At 38.6% G+C, this 25,402-nt stretch overlaps 1 protein-coding gene and 1 long non-coding RNA gene across 2 annotated transcripts; both read left to right on the top strand.

The window, feature by feature from the left end:
• Positions 1 to 9,414: 9,414 nt before the first annotated feature.
• Positions 9,415 to 17,661, top strand: LOC106599076 (uncharacterized). The gene is made up of 4 exons (XM_045714559.1): positions 9,415 to 9,598; positions 9,940 to 10,482; positions 13,448 to 14,014; positions 15,469 to 17,661. The coding sequence occupies exons 2-3, from the start codon at positions 9,940 to 9,942 to the stop codon at positions 13,793 to 13,795; spliced, it is 891 nt and encodes a 296-aa protein (XP_045570515.1). The 5' UTR covers positions 9,415 to 9,598; the 3' UTR covers positions 13,796 to 14,014; positions 15,469 to 17,661.
• A 5,185-nt stretch (positions 17,662 to 22,846) lies between these two features.
• Positions 22,847 to 25,119, top strand: LOC106599081 (uncharacterized). The gene is made up of 4 exons (XR_001327355.2): positions 22,847 to 22,966; positions 23,229 to 23,375; positions 23,628 to 23,704; positions 24,457 to 25,119. It is a non-coding gene; the product is annotated as an uncharacterized lncRNA (long non-coding RNA).
• The last annotated feature ends 283 nt before the right edge of the window (positions 25,120 to 25,402 follow it).

Raw genomic sequence — 25,402 nt, forward strand, 5'->3', positions numbered from 1 at the left:
CCATGACACATTTACAACATTAACAATGTCTACAATGTATTTCGGAATAATTGTATGTTATTTTAATGGACAATAAAATTGCTTTTATTTAAAAAACTAGGACATTTCTAAGTGACCTCAAACTTTTGAATGGTAGTATATATATATACTACCGTTCGGAATGGTGACATTTGCGCGATCGGTTTTCTATCGCTCATTTGCACGTCACTTCAATGATGTCATGTCACCGTGTGGGACTGTGGGTCAATTAACTGCTATGGGCTAACTTTTATGCGGGACACACTATTCAACAGCCAGTGAAATAGCATGGCGCGAAATACAAAACAGCAAAAATCTCATAATTTCATTTTCTCAAACAATCAACTATTTTACACCATTTTAAAGAAACTTCTCGTTAATCTGACTTCTGGCTTTACGGCGAAAGCATAAAATTAGATTATGTTAGGACATAAACTTCACAAGAAAAACCACATAGCCATTTTCCAAGCAAGGACATGCATCACAAAACCCCAAAATACAGCTAAAATATTCACTAACCTTTGATCTTCATCAGATGGCACTCATAGGACTTCATGTTACACAATACATGTATGTTTTGCTCGATAAAGTTCATATTTATATCCAAAAACCCCATTTTACATTGGCGCGTGATGTTCAGAAAATGTATTCCCACCAAAACTCCGGTGAATGAGCACATCAATTTACAAAAATACTCATAAACGTTGATAAAATTTACAACAGTTATTGAAAGAATTATAGATATACTTCTCCTTAATGCAACCGCTGTGTCAGATTTTAAAATAGCTTTACGGAGAAAGCACATTTTTCAATATTCTGAGTACATAGCTCAACCATCAAAGCAAGCTATACAGATACCCGCCAAGTTCTGGAGTCCACTAAACTCAGAATTAGTATTATAAATATTGTCTTACCTTTGCTGATCTTCGTCAGAATGCAATCCCAAGACTCCTACTTCCACAAGAAATGTTATTTTTGTTCGAAATACTCCATATTCATGTCCAAATACCTCCGTTTTGTTCGTGCGTTCAGATCACTATCCAAAGGCATAACGTGCAAGCGTAAATCCAGACAAGAAAAGTCAAATAGTTCCATTACCGTTCGTAGAAACATGTCAAACGTTGTTTACAATCAAGCCTTAGGGTCTTTTTAACATAAAACGTTGATAATATTCCAACCGGACAATAGTGTATTCATTACAGAGGAAAAAGAAGGAGCGGCGCGCCAAAAGTGCCCGCGCAGTAAACAACTCACTGGTCCCAGGCAGTCCACTCATTGACTAAGCTCCTATTTTCTGCCCAGTAACAGGAGAAGGATGAAACATGTTTCTAAAGGCTGTTGACAGCCAATGGAATCCTTAGGAAGTGCAACGTGACCCCACAGAAACAGCAGTTTGGATAGGGATTCAAAAGAACTACAATTCTCAGATTTCCCACTTCCTGGTTGGATTTTTCTCAGGGTTTTGCCTGCCATATGAGTTCTGTTATACTCACAGACATCATTCAAACAGTTTTAGAAACTTCAGAGTGTTTTCTATCCAAATCTACTAATTCTATGCAAATATTTGACTCTGGGCCCGAGTATTAGGCGGTTTACGTCATCCGAAAATGAAAATACTGCCCCCTATACCTTAAAAAGTTAACCTTGTCAGAGTGGGCGCCCTGATTCTAGTTTGTGAGCTAGGGCATGCTACTGCCTGGGAAGGTTTTTCCCACTCAGAAGTACGACATGGGGAGGGGGGCGGAGGTAGGTTGACCTCAGGTCTCCCCACTGGAAGCCCGAGGTAGGGGGAGCGGGAGAATCTATCAAATAGCGCATCTCTAACTTTGCACAGTACTAATGTAATTCGTAAAATCAGTCACACTATGAAATGCTAGCAAATAAACCTTATTAGGCCGTCATTGTAAATAAGAATTTGTTCTTAAAACCTCTCTGAGATCGTTCGGCACGGGAGAGTCCCACCTTGCCAATAGCCAGTGAAATTGCAGGGCGCCAAATTCAAACAACAGAAATCTCATAATTAAAATACCTCAAACATACAAGTATTATACACCATTTTAAAGAAAAACGTCTTGTTAATCCAGCCACAGTGTCCGATTTCAAAAAGGCTTTATGGCGAAAGCACACCATGCGATTATGTTAGGTCAGTTCCTAGCCACAGAAAACCATACAGCCATTTTCCAACCAAGGAGAGGTGTCACAAAAGTCAGAAATAGTGTTAAAATGAATCACTTACCTTTGATGATCTTCATCTGATGGCACTCCCAGGTCTCCATGTTAGACAATAAATGTTTGTTTTGGTCGATAAAGGTCATCTTTATGTCCAAATTCCTCCTTTTTGTTCGCGCGTTTAGTCCAGTAATCTAAATGCACAAAGCGCGGGCACAAAGTCCAGACGAAAAGTCAAAAAAGTTCCATTAAAGTTCGTAGAAACATGTTTTTATCATAAATCTTCAATAATATTCCAACCGGACAATTCCGTTGTTATTAAAAAGGAAAGAGAACGAGCGTCGCGCTCATGGCTAAGCGCAAGACTAAACTAATGTCTTTCAGCTTGACCACTTGTTGAAACAGCTCTTATTCGATCCCCTTTCACAATACAAGCCTGAAACAACTTCTAAAGACTATTGACAGCTACTGGAAGCCCTAGGAAGTGCAATCTGACCCCCCTAGGCAATCACTTTAAAAAACTACAAACCTCAGATTTCCCACTTCCTGGTTGGATTTCTCTCAGGGTTTTGCCTGCCATATAAGTTCTGTTATACTCACAGACATTATATTAACAGTTTTGGAAACATTTTCTATCCAAATCTACCAATTATATGCATATCATAGCTTCTGGGCCTGAGTAACAGGCAATTTACTCTGGGCACGCTTTTCATCCAAACTTCCCAATGCTGCCCCCTATCCCAATGAAGTTTTAACTGACTTGCCTAGTTAAATAAAGGTTAAATAAAAAATACAAAAATGTTAAAAAAATATTCATAATAGTGTGTATATACTTTCACAGACATATTGTTGCATTGTAAATAAGAATTAGTTTTTCACTGACTTGCCTAGTTAAATAAAGGCAACCATTGTTTTTTATTCATTCATATTGTTGCATTTATTTCTGGTTTGTGCGAAATCGTTAAGAATAATATAAAACCAGTCTGCACACCACTGAGGTGATGCAATTGATGACTTTGCATCAAGGAAGGCAAGAAAAGTCAGGGTTTAGATGGCAGTTGTGGAATTTAGTTTGTGTTTCTTGTTTGAAGTGCAATAGTGTAATAATCAGGTTCTCTTCTTTATACGTGTGTTATTCTATGAGTGTATTTGTGTGATATAGGATTTGTGCAATTTAGTTTTATTTGTGTTTTTTGTTAGCAATAGGGTAATCGATTCTTTTTTAAATTTGTATTTATATACTACAATTTGTTTCTATTTGTCTTTGTTACTTCTTTTTATATTTATGAGTCTTATTTTTGTATATTTATATAGTTTTAAATGTTATGATTATTTATTTCTCTTGTTAAAAAAATATCTGTTACAAGCTTGAACCGCCGCTGTGCATACTGGATGGACTGGTTACCTTATGTTACGCTCCAAATTGTATATCAATGAGTCTTGGAGAGAACGTACAGCGCCTAGGCGATGCTGTGGGTTTATTGATTGTGCATGTTACTATCGATGATCCCGAAACAATGTCATCTGGTTTCCCAAATGAAGCACTGGAAAGCTGCATGAACAAGGTTGGAGAGCCCATGGCATACAGTGCGGAAAATCACCTGTCATCATCGAGAGCATGCTCCTCAAACAGTGTTTGATACATGGAGTGAAATAAGTGTTATATGTATTTTTGTCAGCTGCTCATATTAAGCATGCTCTGCTATAAAACCGAAGTATCCAAGAAAACGGACCGGCAGGAAGGCGCGCGCCTCCATTCGCTTTTCGAGTGCATACAGATGACGTGTCTTTTCCCCCCTGCCCCTGTTTCTGACTATTTGATAATAGGCAATTCTAAATCGAAACTAATTTGACATATTAATAAAGACGAGATCAAACTGAGAAGAGTCTGATGGGTGAAAATATGATCACTTGATGAGAGAACAGCTGTGCAGCCTGAGGGAAAGAACAGAGCACAAGCTATTTTTGCTACTTGTCAAATCATCAATAGCCTATAGTCGTACCATGCAGCCCATATATGTTTAGATTTTCAGACAGTCAAAGGTTTGTATTATTCACAAAGAAAGTTGGCAAATAACTCAAAATGTATCATATAGGACCTGTTTCAAATGATCACTTTTATGGTCAACATAGAAGTTGCAGCGGGAAGTAAGGGTACTGAGGGTGCACCCCCTGCAAAATCAGAATAAAAAACAACATGAATAATGTTTTGAAAATAATATATTTTTTAAACAAACGTAGTGCACTGGACCTTTACTAATATTATCAGACCGATATAGAGGTCTGCAGCGTGGGCAATTTTGTTTTCTTCCGAACCTACATTTGGCAAAAAAAGTTAGTTGTATTATTAAGAACAGTATCGTGCAAGATTCAATAGTTGGAATTGTAAAAGTATTTGCCCTGTCCCTTTCTCTGGGGTTGTCATTCAAATGGAATTCTGAAAGAACAGAAGCCTGTCTTCAGCGTGGCTCAGCTGGTAGAGCATGTGGCTTGTAATGCTCAGGTTGTCTGTTTGACTCCCACGGTGGACCAATACCGAACACATATGCACTCACAGCTGTAAGTTGCTATAGATACGTGTGTCTACCGAACGGAGTTGGAAAACCTACTGAATTGTCATACTTAAGTGAAAATACCTAATTGAAATTCACCCAGTAAAATACTATGTAAGTATTTGGTTTTAAATATACTTAAGTATCAAAAGTAAATATAATTGCTAAAATATACTTATGTATCAAAAGTATAAATAATTTCTTATACCTTATATTAAGCCAACCAGACTGCACAAATGTCTTGTTTTTTAAATGTATGGATAGCCAGGGGCACACTCCAACACAACACATAATCGGGTGAATCTGAAACTACGGGCACTTCCATGTCCTCCGGTCAATTTTAGGGATTTTATAAAAAATAAAACAAATACAAATATTTGTATTTGTATGTTAAGTTCACACTGGAATCACCTCTCTATCAACTATTTTAGCCACTTTTCAGATGCATTTTAAACCTCAATTTCACTGTTTTGCCCTTGTCCCTGACCCAGACTTTTAAGCTTCTACTATGTTTTTCTATGAGAAAACATTAATAATTACACATTATATAAGGTCATGTACTACAGAAAGAGTCAATTAAATAAAATCTATATCAATATTTACTGTGAGTATGCCCTTTATATTGTTATTTACACAAAATATACCTGTCCTTTGGGAGTGGTATCATTTCCACCACTGAGGGCAAATTCCTCATAAATAAAGTTTTTTCAAGAGAATGTTAATTTAGTTACCATGGAAATATATTGTGACACTGAAGCACATGGCTGCCGTGGACAGTTGTTCCAGATGTGATGTCCAGAAGTTGAAGAAAAATCAAGGTAAATATTGCTTGTGTAGATAATATTTTAATTGTCATATACAAAATAGAACCAGGTTGTTTTCCACACACTAAAACAGTTTGTCTTTTTTAAACATATGAAAAATATATATTTTAATAATTATATATATTTCAGCAAACAGGCTATAATTTATTTAATTTGTGGTAGAACTTTTTTGAAATTGTTTTTATATTTTATGTATTTTGTGTAAACGATATGCTAGCTGTAATACTAATCAAAGCATGCTAAGCTGTCTGTCAATTTTCTCCAGAAACTGTAGAAATGTCATTTCCATCAGTCATTTCCATCACAAACTTAAGTGTGGTGGAAATGACAGAAAGTGGTGGAAATGACACTAATCCATTATCTTACTAGTTTTTACTTTACTTTTTTTTTTTTTTTTTTGACTTTAGGCTTATTTAATCCTGTTTTAAATGAATAGAATCTAGAAAATGCTCCAAGGTAAGTAGTTTTTGTCTTTATATTTTAGAAGATGCCACATAAAACAGCACAGAGGTCACAGACAGAAACAAAATAAAAAATGATCCTATACGATACCAGGAACATCTGCTAAAAGACAGGGAGAGATACTGGAAGAAAAAAGAGAAGGGAGAAGTGATATCTATGAGTTTACAAAGTGAGAACAAAGAAACAAGAGATGGCAGTGGAAATGTAACAAACTGAATAGAAGACAGACTTTAAAGAGAACAGTGGAGACCTACCTATCAGGCAACACAACACCTCAGTCACCAGATGACCTGCAGCCAGAACATGAGGCCATCATACCTGCCATTAACTTACCTGCCCTTATGCACACCCTGATACCCCTTCCTCATTGTCTGCAACATGAAAGAGAAGGCGAATACTTGCTGGAAGGAAAAAGGTTGGAAGAGGTCGCTCAAAAGCACACAGAGATCTTAGTATGACAAATGTCAAACTTGATAATGCTTTTTTACGGAAAGCTTAGAAATACAAAAAAGGTATGATCGACTGATGAACAAAATTAAGAGACAAGATTCCCCTAAGACAAAACAGCAAATGAAGGGAACTCCGAAGAATTTGAGAAGGATTTTATTGTTTCAAAATGCGATCATTGCAGAGTTAAAACAAAAGTATAAAAAAAATGTGCAGTACACAAGGACAAACAAGTGGCAACATCCTGAGACATGATGGCCTTGTCAAAGCCGCAAACAGAGAATTTGGATTTGCAGCAAAAGCAATGAGGGCAAATAAAAACAGGCCATCAAGTCTTCATTACTCCAGGAAAAATCAGTGTAACAGAATTAGCACAGCCACAGAAGAGAAAATCACGAGATTCTATGAATGTGATGACAACAGCAGAGCACCAACAGGGAAAAAGGACAAACTAACGAGGAACAAGAAGAAAAAGCAGAAGCGCTTCTTGAATGGCACAATTCAGGACCTTTATCAGAAGTTTAAGAGGGAATATTCAGAAATTCAAATTTCCTACTGTGAATTCTGCAAAATACGTCCTTTTTGGTTTGTCAAGCCAACAGTCCAGGATAGGGACACATGTCTCTGCAAAACCCACGCCAACCTCCAGTTCATTGCGGACAAACTACAGTATCACAAAGTGATCCGCTGCAGCAACATTGAGAAAGTTATTGAGTGTTTGTGCTGTGAGAACCTGAAGAAAGAGTGCATGTATAAAGAGTGCTCCCTTTGCCAAGCCAAAGAGCTTAAAACATCTGACTTTGATGCTGGTGAGCAGACATGGTGGTTTGAGTGGAAAAACTAAGCTGAAGAGAGAGAGAGAGAAGGAAAAACAAAGAGGGAAACATGGAGAAGTTCACTATACATTTGACAGTAAAAGAAAAGCTATGTGGCACACTGCATATTCAACTGGAGGACTTCTCCAACGGATTGAAAGAAGTTAGGGAAACACATGTACAACATTCCACACTAATACTCTAAATTGAGAGAATTAAGAGAATCTGGGGAAAGAGGAGATCATTGTGCATATTGACTTTGCAGAGAACTACCTGGGTAAATATACCAGTGAAATCCAGGCAGTTCACTTTGGTGATTCTCACAAGCTGGTGACCCTCCATACCTGTGTTGGATATACTACAAATGATACAGTTTCACTTCGCTCACTGAGCTCTTCTATCTGGGCCCATCTCTCAAAAACACTGGCCTACTTCCTTGAGCTCTGCCCATCGGCTACTGCTGTACATTTTGTGAGTGATGGGCCTTACAACCCAGTATAGGTCTGAAATGTTTAACAACAGTTGTTGTTCAAAATGTTTGCAATAAAATATTGTTTTCATACGTTTTTTTTTTTACATAGATGTCATTTCCACCACACCTTGTCATTTCCACCACACCTTGTCATTTCCATCACAACACATATTTTGAGGTAAATGAGTATATTATGTATAATTTACATTGATTGATTTGTTTTAGATAGGGAAATCATATGGTTGTTATCATAATCTCACAAGAAAGGTTGGATGGAAATATCTTATTTTTCATGATAAATAAATGTTTTCAGCTGTCACCAAGGCAAGTTTATACATTCAGGCGTCGTGTTGAATTATTAATATTAGGAAAACCTTAAAAATCACTTCAAATAATATTCAATACAAGTTCATGTACAAATGTATAAGAAATCCGTTATAAATTAATTGTATGATATTTCATTTTCAACTAAAATTAATGTTTACTGACGTGATGGAACTTACATTTGTCTATGGCTGTCTGGGAAAAATGACAAAAATATATACATTCCTGAATAGTACGATCGTAGCCATTATCAGATATAGTTTCTAGATAAATCAAAGACAAGTACAATACTGGTAAAATGGTGTTAGAATAAGTTTTAATTTCTGAAAGTTTGCACGGCCAAAGTGCCCGAAGTTGCATAATCACCCAATTGACAAATAAAGCGTTTGTGTTTAGTGAATCCGCCAGATCAGAGGCAGTAGGGACGACCAGGGGTGTTCTCTTGATAAATGTGTGAATTTGACAATTTTCATGTGCTGCTAAGCATTCAAAATGTATGGAGTAAAAAGTACATCATTTTCTTTAGGAATGCAGTGAAGAAAAACTAAAAGTTGTTAAAAAATATAAATAGTAAAGTACAGATACTAAAAAAACTACCTAAGTAGTACTTTAAAGTATTTTTTACTAAGTACATTACACCCCTGCTGCTGAAAAGGAATGAATAGACCATTTCAGTTTTCACAGAGAAATAAGTTGCATTTGCAAAGTATTTCAAGAAACTGGAAAACATATCAAGCATATCAATAAACTTTTATATTCCACTAGTATTATCAGATTAACTTTTTTGTACAGATGATTACCAGACTCAAGTTACAAATGCTGATAAACACTCAAATACATTTAGTTTAAATGTTTTCAGAAAAGTAGCGCACTGGGCCTTTACTAATCCTTTATTAGCGGACCACTATAGACGTCTTCAGCGCGGGCATTTTTTTAAATTCTGCATCACGCTTATATTCTGTTCTTCTATAATACAGGTACATGTTCATGATATCATAATGTTTCTTTAGAGCTGACAAAATCAAATACTGGTTGTATTGTGATGGTGTATATTCAATTTATTTATTAGACTTTTCAAAAAGTAGATATTCCAAAGGCACGCATCAGCGGCTTGTGAGCGTGGAGGCCTGAAGATGCTAAACATGTTTACGATAATTAACGGTCAATTACCATGAGACCTGCAGGCTTTTTCGTGACAATAACCTGCTGACAACATTTCATGACCGCCACATCCCTACCTCCGCCCACTGGTAGGTCCTTTGTTTCTATCGTTTTCTCTTCAAAGAAAATCGGGGTGTTTTTTTTTTTTTTTTACCCAGTCAAGGGCCAATCATGAACATACACGTACAATCAGGCTCTTTCAGAAACCAATCATGAACACCACTGACTCATGGAACAGGTCTCTAAAAAGCTTATTTTCGTTTGAGGGAAGCATCTTATTTTTTATCTGTCATTTGGGTGACACTGTCAACTTGCTTTGCTGAGGCTAAAACCTGTGATTTGACCAGTTTTGAGGTAATTTGTTTTATTTGATTTAAGACTGAACGTTATTACACTGTACAATATTACATTGTTTACACTATAGACATGCAACCTCAAAGCAACGATTTTAGATATTGTTAGATATTGTTAGATATTGTTTGCATCTACATGTTGATTGAGCAACAACCTCAGTGCTTGATGTTTATCAGTGTCTATTCTACAGTATATGTAAAACAGCTATAAGTATACGATAGTTTGATCTGAGAAAATTGGTTGCTCTGCATTCTCTAGCAATTGTTCAAAAGATTCAGCAATTATAAAATGGAAATAAATATAATTAACTAAAAGCACTGTTGCTCTTCCACTGGCTTCAGATGGATAACTTCACCAGCAACACATGGGCTTCACTTGCTCTTCTGGAGATGTTCGATTTCATCGATGATCTGATCGATGCTCTGCTCGATGATCGGATGGATGTTCAGACCGAAGCTCTGACCCATGCTCTGATCCATGCTGGGCTCAATGTTCAGAGCAATGTTCGGATCGATTTTGGGAAACATGCTCTGATCGATGATCTGATCGATGCTCTGATCAATTTTCAGACTGATGATCTGATGCATACTCTGATCGAAGCTCTGATCATTTTTCGTATCGAAGCTCCGATCAGTGTTTGGTTCAATGCTTGGATCCCTGCTCCGATCCATACTTTTACCCGTCTGCTGAGGGACCCCCTGATTGAGAGCCTTCCTATCTTCTATCAGCAACGCAGAAATCCTCTTCAGCTCTTCTTCTCCGCCATGACAACCGATCCAGGCCAGAAGCAATGGGTAGACAAGGGCAGATGCTCGGAGCGACCACAAAAAGACCAAGCTACTACTACTCCTCCTCCGGATGTGTGGTCTTCAGCCTCCCCTTGGGTAAGTATACTAATTATACATATTTCTCTACTGTAATGGTCACTGAACACTTCCCAGCTAGCACACAACGTTCTGAGTGCCATATGTTTCTTAGAGCTTGGTGAGAGAGTGGTTGTCCATGGTTATTTTGTATACAACCTTCCCACAACTTTCTGGGAATGGTGCAGGATAGTTGCTTGGCTTTGGAACATTCTCAGCACATTTAAGGAACTTGACAAATCACTTTACTTTAACAGGACCTTACCTAAAAGTTCAAATGTGTAATAGGTTAAGGTTGTAGCCGCTACAGCACCTTTTCATACGAGGTGAGGTCCTCTAATAAATAACGAATTACAACTAAACATTAACAAAACAGGTTCTTCACATTAGGGGTAGAGCATGGAAATGACGACATGATTGCAATTGAAACGCTATTTTAATTTCTTAGCTAAGGGTTTCCATTCTCACAGAGTTCACAGCTCATTCCATTGAGATTAAGTGCTCATCATAATGTAGATACATGATATAGTTACATTAAAAACATCCATACCAGCAATCTCAGGGAGTCATGCCTAGGACTGTTCCAGTCACAAAATGTTGTCAGCTGGTGACTGTCATGCAAATAATTGCCAATCTCAGGGTAACTGACCATTAATGAACATAAACACATTTAGCATTAGGCTGTCAATGCCGGCAGGAAATTCGAGGCCTGAGCCTTTGGAAATGTTGCGTAACATGAGCTCAGGGGCTCTCATGAAGGTTTTGATTTGATTTTGGATTGCATTGATGTCAGAGTGTCTATGGACAATAGAGCGCTGAGTACCAGGCCATTAGAAACTGGCAGTTTGGTAGCTGGCTACTAATGACCATCAGTGGCATCAGGAAGCAGTTTTGGAGAAGCCTAGACTTCTTCCACATTTTTAGGTTACAGCCTTATTCTAAAATTGATTACATTGTTTTTTTTCCCATCATCAGTAAACACACAATACCCCAGAATGACAAAGCAAAAACAGGTTTTTAGAATTTTTGCACATTTATAAAAATAACAACATATGAAATATCACATTTACGTAAGTATTCAGACCCTTTACACAGTACTTTGTTGAAGCACCTTTGGCCTCGAGTCGTCTTGGGTGTGAAGCTACAAGCTTGGCACACCTGTATTTGGGGAGTTTCTCCCATTTTTCTCTGCAGCTTTGCTCAAGCTCTGTCAGGTTGGATGAGGAGTGTTGCTGCACAGCTATTTTCAGGTCTCTCCAGAGAAGTTCGATTGGGTTCAAGTCCGGGCTCTGGCTGAGCCACTCAAGGACATTCAGAGACTTTAAAAGCCATGTCCCTGGTGATTATTCTAGGTTGAGGGGAGTCATCACTGGTGTCCCAATATCTATGTCCATAGATGATATTAATGAAAATGTGATGGGAGGCAGAGTGATTGAGGACAAAAGGTTAATCAGTAGGAAAGCGGGTCAAAGAAGCTTATCAGTGCTGCTGAGGTTTCAGAAGGTTTTGCCTGGAAAAGTACAGATAGGATTCCTTAGTTTCAATGTCAGAGAACGTGTCCCACCCCAATTGCAGTGTTTTAGATGCCATGTGGGAGCAATGTGAAGTGTTGTAATTGCACCTGGCATTTGGTGGATGTCAGGTGCAGAGAGAGGCTAGAGAAGCGCAGAGATCTAAAATCAGTCATGATGTGTCATGCAGAGGCTGTGAAACAGATTGGTAGAACTAAAGGATGGCCTGATGTAGCTTCCATGGCTGCTCCTGTAGTAAGTGGACCTACTGTCGGGGCTGGTACTTCTGCTGGTCCTGGTATGGTTTCGAGGCCTGTTCAGAAAACTTGCGCTCATGAATGTGTTTTGTCAAAGGACACTTTGATAGTGAATAAAGTTGACTATGTAGCTTTCATTGGTAAGCTTATCATGGAAATTGTGGAAAGCAGAAATGCCAGGTTGAAGGTTATTTTGTATATGGCAAAAGAGTTATTGAGGGTAACAGATGTGACTGTCCAAATTGTTGTTGACATGCTGAATAAGGGTGGATTGTCTCTGCATGATGTAAATCAGGTTTAATGGGCTTGGGGGGTTTGGGATGTTTTTTCTTCTTCGTCGTACATTATTAGGCAGACCAAGATTGCTCACACACTCCAGCACAGTAGGTGGCGGCATGCACCTTAAACATTTGTTTACGGACCGCCTTGATACCATAGAAGAAGAATTAAGACAAGCACATGTCACACACATGGTTACATTTAATTTCAATTTTGGAAATGTTCTCAGATAGTTCAGAGAACTTTAAGAATCAATGTTCATCTGTGGGAATTTCAGTACTTAATCACAACGTTTCCTACAGGGTTCCTCATCGTTCTATTTAAAGTAATGTTGCAAATTTGTTCAGAGAACATTAAGAAAACTTTCCATAAAAGCCACAAGAGAACTTTAGTGATGTTCAGAGAACATTCTAAGAATGTTATTTAAAAACATATACATTCCGTTCTCAGCATCAACAAAACTCTCTATCCTCATCAAAGTGTGTTCAGGTGTGTTGGCCATGGCCACACCTGATGTTAATGAATGCTTGTTTACTTTGAAATGGGGTCTGTTTGAATAGAATACAATTAACAGCTTTGTATGTGTAAAAAAAAAACATGGCAGGTTATCTCTAATAGAGAATGGAAGACAATAGATTCAAATCTTGCTGGTCCACTGTCCAAAAAATTAAGATGTGTTTTCATTATTAATGCCTAAGATATGAATTTCCAATATGTTTATTCAATATGTAATGTTTTTCATTTTCCAAGGTTCCATTCTGTTGCATGGATGAAATATTGTCAATTGTTATGTCAATCCTCCTCAGTATCATCACCTTAACATTTATTATCGTTATCATCAGCGAATTCATTATCCATAACATACTGTTCAGACCTAATTATTGATTGTTTGAGAGACAGAACATGTTTTTGAACAGAGAATCTTTCTTTCCACTGCAGGGCGAGGACTATATCAAGGACCAGGGCCAGGACTATAACAAGGACCAGGGCCAGGACTATAACAAGGACCAGGGCCAGGACTATAACAAGGACCAGGAGCAGGACTATAACAAGGACCAGGACCAGGGCCAAGGTAACGGATGGAGAAGGACTATAACAAGGACCAGGGCCAGGACTATAACAAGGACCAGGGCCAGGACTATAACAAGGACCAGGGCCAGGACTATAACAAGGACCAAGGCCAGGACTATAACAAGGACCAAGGCCAGGACTATAACAAGGACCAAGGCCAGGACTATAACAAGGACCAGGATAAGGGCCAAGGTAACGGATGGAGAAGGACTATAACAAGGACCAGGGCCAGGACTATAACAAGGACCAGGGCCAGGACTATAACAAGGACCAGGGCCAGGACTATAGCAAGGACCAGGGCCAGGACTATAACAAGGACCAGGAGCAGGACTATAACAAGGACCAGGACCAGGGCCAAGGTAACGGATGGAGAACACATGGACGACATGGAGACCTATGTGACATCGCTGCCCTCCTGTTTCTGGGTTGTCAGTAGTTAACCTCTCTGGGCCAGTGGGACGCTTGCGTCCCACCTACTCAACAGCCAGTGTCATCCCGTGGCGCGATATTCAAATACCTTAGAAATGCTATTACTTCAATTTCTCAAACATATGACTATTTTACACCATTTTAAAGACAAGACACTCGTTAATCTAACCACACTGTCCGATTTCAAAAAGGCTTTACAACGAAAGCAAAACATTAGATTATGTCAGCAGAGTACCCAGCCAGAAATAATCAGACACCCATTTTTCAAGCTAGCATATAATGTCACATAAACCCAAACCACAGCTAAATGCAGCACTAACCTTTTTATTCTCTTCATCAGATGACAATCCTAGGACATTATGTTATACAATATATGCATGTTTTGTTCAATCAAGTTCATATTTATATCAAAAACCAGCTTTTACATTAGCATATGACTAGCATGTGACTAGCATTCCCACCGAACACTTCCGGTGAATTTACTAAATTACTCACGATAAACGTTCACAAAAAACATAACAATTATTTTAAGAATTATAGATACAGAACTCCTTTATGCACTCGCTATGTCCGATTTTAAAATAGCTTTTCGGTGAAAGCACATTTTGCAATATTCTGAGTAGATAGCCCGGCCATCACAGGCTAGCTATTTTGACACCCACCAAGTGTGGTACTCACCAAACTCCGATTTACTATTAGAAAAGTTTGATTACCTTTGCTGTTCTTCGTCAGAATGCACTCCCAGGACTTCTACTTCAATAACAAATGTTGGTTTGGTTCCAAATAATCCATAGTTATATCCAAATAGCGGCGTTTTGTTTGTGCGTTCAAGACACTATCCGAAGGGTAAAGAAGGGTGACGCGCCCGACGCGTTTCGTGACAAAAGATTTCAAAATATTCCATTACCGTACTTCGAAGCATGTCAAACGCTGTTTAAAATCAATTTTTATGCCATTTTTCTCGTAAAAAAGTGATAATATTCCAACCGGGAGTCGTTGTTTTTGTTCAAAGAGAGAGAAAGTAAACATGGTGTCGGCTCGTGCACGCGCCTCCAGTCTCATTGTCCTCAGATCGACCACTTACTAAATGCGCTAATGTTTTTCAGCCATGGCATGCAAAGCCACCATTCATCGTTCTGGCGCCTTCTGAGAGCCTATGGGAGCGTTAGAAAATGTCACGTTATGCCAGAGATCCCCTGTTTTGGTTAGAGATGATCAAGAAGGCCAAGATATAGTCAGAGAGAGCGCTTCCTGTTTGGAATCTTCTCAGGTTTTGGCCTGCCAAATGAGTTCTGTTATACTCACAGACACCATTCAAACAGTTTTAGAAACTTTAGGGTTTTTCTATCCAAATCAAACAATTATATGCATATTCTAGTTACTGGGCAGGAGTAGTAACCAGATTAAATCGGGTACGTTTTTTATCCGGCCGTGCAAATAGTGCCCCCTATCCCCAACAGGTTAACATAGCCACACAAAGTCAACATTGGCTAAATTGTAAACATTAATCAAGACAAAAATTAGCTTTTTAGTTTTAATTTAAAGTTAGGGTTAGGCAAAAGGTTAGCAGTATGATTAAGGTTAGGGTTAGGTTTAAAATCACATTTTAAGAAGATAAACTGTAGAAATAGGCGGGGTTTATGACTTTGTGGCTGTGGTAACTGGTGACGAGCGATAGCACCAACCCCCAAGGGAGATTAGCTGACATCATGGCGTCAACTAATGGAGATCTTAATAAAATTCAAGTTCACTCTGTCGTCTCTTTCCCTTTCTCCATATCTCTCTGTGGTTCTTTCTCTCTCTTGCGGATTACCTTCATTTTGATGTGAGGTGAAGCGATGAAGACTGATAAAAGAGTCTTTGTTTACTCCCCTTCATGGATCCAAGACTTAACAAGCGCCCACTTACTAACGTTACACAATTCAGCTTTGCTTTGACATCCGCTATCAGATCCATGAAGGGGAGTGAACAAGGGCAGGAGAGACCATCTTCCTGGAATGAAACAGGCTGAGTTTAAAGTGTGACCATGCTATTTTGTAAAAATATTGTATTGTAGTTCAGAACCTCTACTCCTGTCAGGTCAGTCTATTTTTGATTGCTACTGGTGACCCTGTAACCCGGTACTATCCTGTGTCAGTAATTTTAGATATATATGGTTAAATTCAAAAAGATTTGTAATATTGATATTGTGCGTGACGTAAATATGTCCTTTGGAGTGGAACTTGAGGCAGAAGCTTTTTCTGACTCTGAGCAGGCGACAAAGATTCTATACAGACGCAAACGTCGGGAAAGCATGGAGGAGCCTATATTTTTTAGCTCAGAAACTGAGATCTACATAAGTAAAGATGCAGATTATCAGACATTGAGAGTGAAAAACAATGGCATAGACTCTTCTCAACGCAAACGTAGGAATGGCTTACATATTCCACCAAATTTTTGAGCAGAGCTGTAACATGCACACTGCAACATATACATGCTTTATGTATACTTCAGAGATACATAGTCACACTTTAAACCAGGTATACTCTATCTAATAAAGCCTTCATGACACCTTCATAATGTCCTACATAGAGGCTACATAAATCATTTGAAATGTCATGCTGCAAGAAAAGGTGATATAACAGGTCCTTTGTTATGGTCCCTCCCCAAATGTATAACGCCTAACCCCAAAAAGGTTGAGACAACATGTTCTAAGTTGCCAATGATGCAAATGTTACATCAGGTCTTAGGCCTGAAAGAGACAGTTGTTTTGGTCTATTTCTGACTCACCTAAGGTGTTTTTAAGTATATTAGCTTAAAGGGCATCTCCACCACTTTTTAACCTCATTCTCATTATGTCCAGCACAATACCAGTGTCAACATATGTGAACACGGCACATTTGTGCGTTTTGTAGAAAAATTATATTAAAAGACATCAAAAGTTAAAACATTTAAAAATCTGTGATTTTCACGGTAACCTGGGGAGCAAGATAATATCCTCCATTGGGCCAGAAACTTGTTGAAGGTTTTGAAAAACACTTACTTTTAATCCTAACCTCTGCATTTTTAAGGACCTTGTCTTTTAAACCCCAGATCACAGAAACGCCCTGTTTTCACATATTTAGACACTGGTTTTGTCTTGGAGTTGATGAATATAAGGTTGAGAAATAGCGGAATTGCTCTTTAACATTGTTCAGAAAATCCTGGAAAGCATTGAAAATGTACCAATGTATTATTCAAAATCATGGCGCAACATTGCTTTTGAACCAGCTAACAAACTGTTTGTTAATTGTTTAGATGAATTAACAACACCCTAGATAAGTAAGAACTGTCCCTTCAACAGATTATTTATATATTTTTATATATATTTATATTTGTTTGATGTAATTTGCATGTATATATGGCTTACTTGAATTCAAGTGACTGTCAGATCACAATTAACATTGCATGGAGCATGAGTTATACTCGAAGGAGGTAGACAGAAGGACGGCATATTAACCATTTGAGCTTCATTGCTCTGTAGAAAATGTGCCCTACATCAAAAACTGTTTGTCACCCTTGATACAGTATAAGGTTAAACTACTGTCATACTAACATCGATGATTGCTCCTTCTGTGTTTTAAATATAGATATCGTTTGTATTTTTAATATGTTAATAAAAATCTGCTATTTTATTTTTGTCCCCATGCAGTCCTAATTTTAAACTGAGTAAATTAAGACTGATTAATTGTTTTAGAACAAAATACACATTTCCTGTATCATTAGCACAACCTTGTTATATTGGGACAAAAACCTATCCAATGTAGAACACTTTTTGAATCCTCTTAGAAAGGCTCTCAGGAAATGTACTGGGATGATCATGTCTTAAAATAAGGTTGACACTAAGAAACAACATTTACTGGGATTAACATCTAAACCACGAAATGTATGACTGACTGGAAAAATAACTGTCACTGGACAATGAGATGAATAAGTCAGATCAGAGTTTACAATCTGTCAAATACTTACTGTTTAAAACATTCAGGAACTACACTGAGTGTACAAAACATGATGGACACCTGTTCTTCCATGACATACTATAGACTGACTGAACAGGTGAATCCAGGTGAAAGCTATGATATTTTATTGATGTCACTTGTTAAATTCACTTCAATCAGTGTAGATGAAGTGGATGAGACAGGTTAAATAATAATTGTAAGCCTTAGGACAATTGAGACATGGATTGTGTATGTGTGCCATTCAGAGGGTGAATGGGCAAGACAAAAGATTGAAGTGCCTTTGAATGGGGTATGTTAGTAGGTGCCAGGTGCACCGGTTTGTATCAAGAACTGCAACACTGCTGGGTTTTTCAGCCTCAACATTTTCCTGTGTGTATTAAGAATGGTCCATCACCCAAAAGACATCTAGCCAACTTGACATTTTACATTTACATTTTAGTCATTTAGCAGACGCTCTTATCCAGAGCGACTTACAGTAGTAAAAGTTCATACATTTAATTTCATGCATTTTCTTTTTTGTTGTTGTTGTACCGGCCCCCCGTGGGAATCGAACCCACAACCCCGGCGTTGCACACACCATGTTGGCGTTGCAAACACCATGCTCTACCAACTGAGCCACAGGGAAGTAGGAAGCATTGGTGTCAACATGGGCCACCAGCATCCCTGTGGAACGCTTTCGACACCTTGTAGAGTCCATGCCCCGACGAATTGAGTCTGTTCTGAGGGCAAAAGGGTGCAACTCAATATTAGAAAGTTGTTCATGTTTTGTCCACTCAGTGTATGTTAACAGTTCCATTATACAGGTGTGCTATTCAGAGGACAAAAGGACCCATATCATTACTAGCAAAAAACTTGGAAAGAGAACTGCCAATTATCAATTAACATTTGAAGAGTTTCATTCAGAGAGTTTCAATGCTATATATCCATTTTATGAAATTGTTGTAATTGAACTTTTTTGGTTTAATAAGGATCTGACCATAAAAAATAAATGTTTTGCCTAAAATGGCATACCCAAGGATATGCATATTCTTGATACCATTTGAAAGGAAACACTTTGAAGTTTGTGGAAATGTGAAATAAATGTAGGAGAATATAACACATTAGATCTGGTAAAAGATAATACAAACAAAAAAACATGTGTTTTCAGTTTATGAATGGTCTATGTTTCTTCGTTTTTTAATGACTCGAGCCGGTTGACGACGATCATAAAATGGCACAAATAATCAAGGTTGATAGATTAATGAGCCACTATGGCTTTCAGACTGGGATTCAAATATTGAGAGGTTATTCGTTTTTTTTTGTTGTTGCTGTCTAAAATAGGAAGCAGAATGGGATTTGCCCTGACATTCGATTATGGGTTAACTGCCTTGCTCAAGGGAAGAACGGCAGATTTTTTCCATTTTAACCGCTAAGCTTCCTGCCCGGCCTCTACAGTCTATCTAGCCTCTTGCCTAGTCACTTTATTCTCACTTTTGTATCGTTATTCACTGTGCATTTATTCCTTGCGCCACTATTTCAATTGTTATATTAAATGTTGTATCTTTAACATAACTCTACATTGTTGGAAAAAGACCTGTAAGAAAGTATTTCACTGTTAGTCCACACCTGTTTAAATAGCTGTGTGAAGTTGTACGATATTGGCAGGAACTGGAACACACTGTCATACACGTCAATCCAGAGTATCCCAAACATGCTCAATGGGTGACATGGAACAACTAGGACATATTAATTAAGCTTTCAGGAATTGTGTACAGATCCTTGCGACATGGGGCCGTGGATGATCATACTGAAACATGAGATGATGGCGGGGGATGAATGGCAGGACAATGGGCCTTAGGATCTCGTCACAGCATTCAAATTGGCATCGACAAAATGCAATTGTGTTTGTTGTCCGTAGCTTATGCCTGCCCATACCATAACCCCACCATGGGGCGTTCTGTTCAGTGTTAACATCAGTAAACCGCTCGCCCACACAACGCTATACACGTGGTCTGCGTTTTTGAGGCCGGCTGTACGTACTGCCAAATTCTCTAAAACCACATTGAAGGTGGTTTATGGTAGAGAAATGAACATTCAATTCCCTGTTAACAGCTCTGGTGCACATTTCTGCAGTCAGCATGCCAATTGCACACTCCCTCAAAACTTGAGACATCGGTGGCATTGTGTTGTGTGACAAAACTGCACATTTTAGAGTGGCCTTTTATTGTCCCCAGCACAAGGTGCACCTGTGTAATGATCATGCCGTTTAATCCGCTTCTTGATAAACCACACCTGTCCAGTGGATGGATTTTCTAGGCAAAGGAGAAATGCTCACTAACAGGGATGTAAACAAATTTGTGCACCACATTTGAGAGAAATAAGGTTTTTGTGTGTATGGAACATTTATTTTATTTCAGGTCATGAAACATGGGACCAACACTTTACATGTTGCGTTTATATATTTGTTCAGTGAAGGATAGTTTATCTAAAAGGAAGAAAGAAATATACAATTCTGTGAGGATGGTCCTCCCCTTCCTCCACTGGTATGCATATATTTACCGAGCTAATGTAGGTTAATGTAGGTTAATGTGATTAGCATGAGGTTTTAAGTAACAAGAACATTTCCCAGGACATACACATATCTGATTTTGGCAGAAAGCTTCAATTCTTGTTAAGAGGAGTTGGGCAAAATTCCACAGACCACAATCAACGCAGGAGATGTGTCTTGCTGCATGAGGCCACACCAGATACAGACTGATTTTCTGATCCCTGCCCCTACTTTTTTTTAAGGTATCTGTGACCAACAGATGCATATCTGTATTCCCGTCATGTGAAATCATTAGGGCCAAATTAATTAATTTAAATTGACTGATTTCCTTATGAAGTGTAACTCAGTAAAATCTTAGAAATGTATTGCATGTTGCATTTATATTTTGGTTCAGTGTATATGTGACGCGCTCTATCATAATCAGTCACAATGGCTAATTTGCATATACATTGTATATATTCAAGTCCCCAAATAATTGATTTAAAACACACTGTTTTGCATTAAAGGTCTACAGTAGCCCCAACAGCACTCTGTAGGGTAGCGCCATGGTGTAGCCAGAGGAAAGCTAGTTTCCATCCTCCTCTGGGTACATTGACTTCAATACAAAACCTAGGATGCTCATGGTTCTCACCCCCTTCCATAGATTTACACAGTAATTATGACAACTTCCGGAGGATGTCCTCCAACCTATCAGAGCTCTTGCAGCATGAACTGAAAGCATAAACTACAGCTAGCTAGCACTGCAGTGGAGAAAATGTGGTGAGTAGTTGACTTAAAGAGAGCCAAAAACAATAGTTCAACAGTTTGAAACAAATTCATTTCTTAAATGAAGGAGAAGCAAGAGAGAGAGAGAGAGAGAGAGAGAGGTTTTGTAATTTTTTTTCCTTCAGTTTCAGTTTCACTTAACTAGCAAATGCAGCTTGCTAGTTTAGCCTACTCAAACAGAGGGATGCTATGTTAGCTAGCTGGCTATGACTATCCAAACCAACACTGGAACTCTTCCAAGTCAAGGTAAGCTTTTGGTTTTACTAATTTATTGCCACCGGGGCCAGCCGGTGTAACTGCTAAATTGCTTACTGACTATAGATTGTAAAGTTACTGCATGATTGTAGCGGGTTTACTAACGCGTTAGTTCTATTAGCCATGTTGACTATGATGTTACTTTAGCTAACATGGTGACAACGATGAAGGCTGTGTGTAGCAGTTATGATATGGTTTGGTTTGGAAAGGTTTTTTCACCTGGTCACCTACAGCTAATGTGTTGTGCATTGAAGTCCGCGCATAGATGCGAGAAGGAATACAACGTGGCTGCTATGAAAGTGAACTGTTTACCAGGGGTGTATTCATTTCACAGATTCTGTTAAAAAGTGTTTCTTAAACAGAAGCAAACGGAATAAAACGGTAATATACTTTACATACCTGAATTTGTCAAATAGAAACTCTCGTTTGCAACTGTTGGACTAATGATTACACCACAAATCAGCTAGATGTAGGCAAGAGTGTGCAAGGTGGTATTAAATGTGTCACTGTCTATAGCCTCAACCTACATTGTAATCTTTCATTCATAGGCTAGGTTGTAGCAACCTCATGATGGGTATAGGGAACATGTTGTATCATGTAGTAGCCTAAAGCTGTCGATGTTACTTTGAACTGGGTGAATGGAATATGAAGAACAGTCATCCAATATGCTGTAAAAATTGTCCTCCCTCATCTTTAACGGCACTGACCGCCACTGTTGTCTAGCAGTAATCAACTTGACAGAGCTTGAATATATATTTTTTAAGAATAATTGGCAAATATTGTACAATCCAGGTGTGCAAAGCTCTTGTGTGTAGATGGGTGAGAAAATAAATATAGTGAACAAAAATATAAATGCAGCATTCAACAATTTCAAAGATTTTACTGAGTTGCAGTTCATATAAGGAAATCGATTAATTGAAATAAATAAATTAGGCCCTAATCTATGGGTTTCACGTGACTGGAATACAGATATGCACCTGTTGGTCACAGATGCCTTACAAAAAGGAAGGATTAGAAAACCAGTCAGTATCTGGTGTCCCCAGCACAAGGTGCACCTGTGTAATGATCATGCTGTTTTTATCAGCTTTTGGAACATTTCTGGGATCTTTTATTTCAGCTCATGAAACATGGGACCAACACTTCACATGTTGCGTTTATATTTTTGTTCAGTATAGTTTGTTTATTATGCTAACTTGCCACTTTGAGAATATGTTCACTACTCTCTCCCTCCCTCTTATTGAAGTGACCCATGAAAAAAATTTGTTGTCCAAGCAAGTAGCACATACAATATTGTAGTGTGCATCTGGCTCCACCAGACCCACCCCCAGAGCCTGACGCGGGGCAACGTGTGTCCTTCTGTCTCCTTGATGATCAACCCCAGGTGTCCATATGTGGAGGCAAGGGATCCTCGACTGCTTCACCACCTGGAAGACCGTAAGTAGACGACAGGGCTACCACATGGTTTTCTTATTTTTTTTTGATAGTGCTTGGTGAATGTTGTGTTTTTTATTATTAGAATTTGAGGAAAGTTATAGAGTAGTGTGTAGAAGTGTGTGTTTGTGTCTGTGTTTATCGCTCCAAGTGTGTGAGCATGCATGGGTTGAATGGAGTGGCATTGAAGAAGGATAGTACTGCAGCACCATGAGCAATCTACTTTCATAGTTTGTTAGAAATGCGTCTACCTTTTGTTTGTCAGGTGCTGGCCAACCTGTCACTGCTCGTCACAGAATTTAGGTCTGCATTTCAAAAGGAAACGTCCTTCTTTGCCACATATCCAATCAGAGCTCAGATGCTACCTACTGCAGCACAATCCAATGCACATGCAGTCTTTGGAACCTGGCAGGTAAATTGATAATAATAATAATAAATTGCTCATTCCTTGTTATAATAGAAATATACGTACTGTACTGTACATCGTTTAAAAATATATATATTTCTGTCTCAATTGCTGAAGATCAGCACAGTCGAGGGAAATTGGGATGAGGAAAAGGTCAAGATGCCGTATCAGGTTTTGAATTGTAATATTGTATCATTTTCATTTGTGAGTGTCCCTTCATGCTTTGAGTTTGTATTGCTCTGTGTGTCTTCCTCTTAGCTGACCTCAACTAAGCAGCTCTACCCCAAAAGCCAGACATTCCTCACTGTCCCCCACACCACTTCCTAGAGAAATAGGTGATTGTTCTCTGATTTCTATACCATATCTTTCGATGTGCATTCCCTAAAATTCCCTGCTTTTTAAAAGGAATGTGAAAGGGAAAGTTCACTTCAAAATCCAAGTTTATTAGATGTTTTCAAACTTAAGTAATCTGATGTACTGAACTATATTCTACTGTACGTTACTGAACTCCACTCTACTGCACTGTACTGTACTCTACTCTACCCTACTCTGCTCTACTGCATTGTACACTACTGTGCTCTGCTGTGCTGCACTGTGATGTTCAAACTTGTGAAATATCAGGAGAATGACATTTATATACACAATTATGCATTTATGTGTAGTACAGATCCCATGATGTAATTCTGTTACTGTGTGTAAATCCACTTCACTCGTAATTCGGAGCAGATATACAGTATAAGAGTTTTTGGTAAACGTGGATAAAAACCTGAGGGAAATTTTGCCATAAATCTGTTACCAAAGTTTAATTAGTTCTTCCACTAAATTAGTTTTTGAAAAATGTTCGGTTGAAATTGTTAAATGTAGTTCCTGTGCATAGTTGTATGGTTTGTTAAACTTTGAAATCAATGTTTTTTGTTTGGCATAGATTTTAAAGTGAAACTGATTCTCAACGTAATTATGGAGATGCCCTTAAAAACATGATAATATTGGTTAGTAACAGGGTATTACATTTGTCTTGTTCTGAGTAGCAAGTGGTGTGTGTGACCCAGTTGACATCTCACTCAATATTGTAATGCTCTTTCCACAGGTTCCATAGATCTGTCCATTCTGAGTCAACCTTGCTGCAATTGGACCCTACTGCATGCAACTCACTGCTAGTCCAGTTCCCTCCCTCTGCAAATGATCCAGAACGTAGCAATATCTGGTGTTACAACCTTTCCATGTCCTCCTATGTCATACCACTCCTCCACTGGTTTCCTGAGGATGCTTACATCAAATGTAATACTCTGTTGCTTGATTCAGTGCAGTGAAGGGCACTCCTCTTCCTTTTTTCAACAGTGAACATCTAAATAGAGGATGATAAGTGTGTGTGTTTGTTTTTCCATGCCGCTGCTGCCTTCACCCCTATTACAGCGCTTCTTTACATGTTGCCTTGTATGTGTTTGTGACTGAACTGATTAACATGTTACAAATATGAACTATACACCCTTTGACACAATCCCTGTCTCCATGATGGATAACGTCCTGGAACTATGAAGTGCTCCTGAAAGCGAATTATTATATTTTCATGGGTTATTTGTCGTTTTTCTCTTATTACCGGTGTTTTTGTAAAAAGAGGGCGACCAAATTACCACCTCATCGACAGGGGGATTGTGCGATAGATCTCCAGGTTAACGCTGCGCTTCCCAAGAGTCACGTGTACCCCTTGTCACAGGAGGAGACGGTGGCTATGGAGACATATGTCATGGAATCTCTGGGACAGGTGTACATTCAGCCCTCCATCTCACCCGCCTCCTCGCGTTTCTTTTTTGTGAAGAAAAAGGAGGGAGGTCTGCATCCGTGCATTGATTACAGAGGTCTAAATGGTATCACGGTGGGGTTTAGTTACCCGCTACCTCTCAACGCTACAGCGGTGGAATCATTTCACTGAGCAAAGTTCTTCACAAAACTGGATCTCAGGAGCGCGTATAACCTGGTCGCGTATTAAGGATGGAGATGAGTGGAAAACCGCATTTAGTACCACAGCGGGCCAT

The sequence above is a fragment of the Salmo salar genome, chromosome ssa03 (assembly GCF_905237065.1).
Source record: "Salmo salar chromosome ssa03, Ssal_v3.1, whole genome shotgun sequence".
Classification (NCBI taxonomy): Eukaryota; Metazoa; Chordata; class Actinopteri; order Salmoniformes; family Salmonidae; genus Salmo; species Salmo salar.

Excerpts from the sequence above, each read along its gene's own strand:
- LOC106599076 (XM_045714559.1), top strand. The coding sequence starts at position 9,940 with ATGGATAACTTCACCAGCAACACATGGGCTTCACTTGCTCTTCTGGAG. Across the intron at positions 10,483-13,447 it reads GGTCTTCAGCCTCCCCTTGG|GGCGAGGACTATATCAAGGA; the intron begins GTAAGTATACTA and ends TTTCCACTGCAG.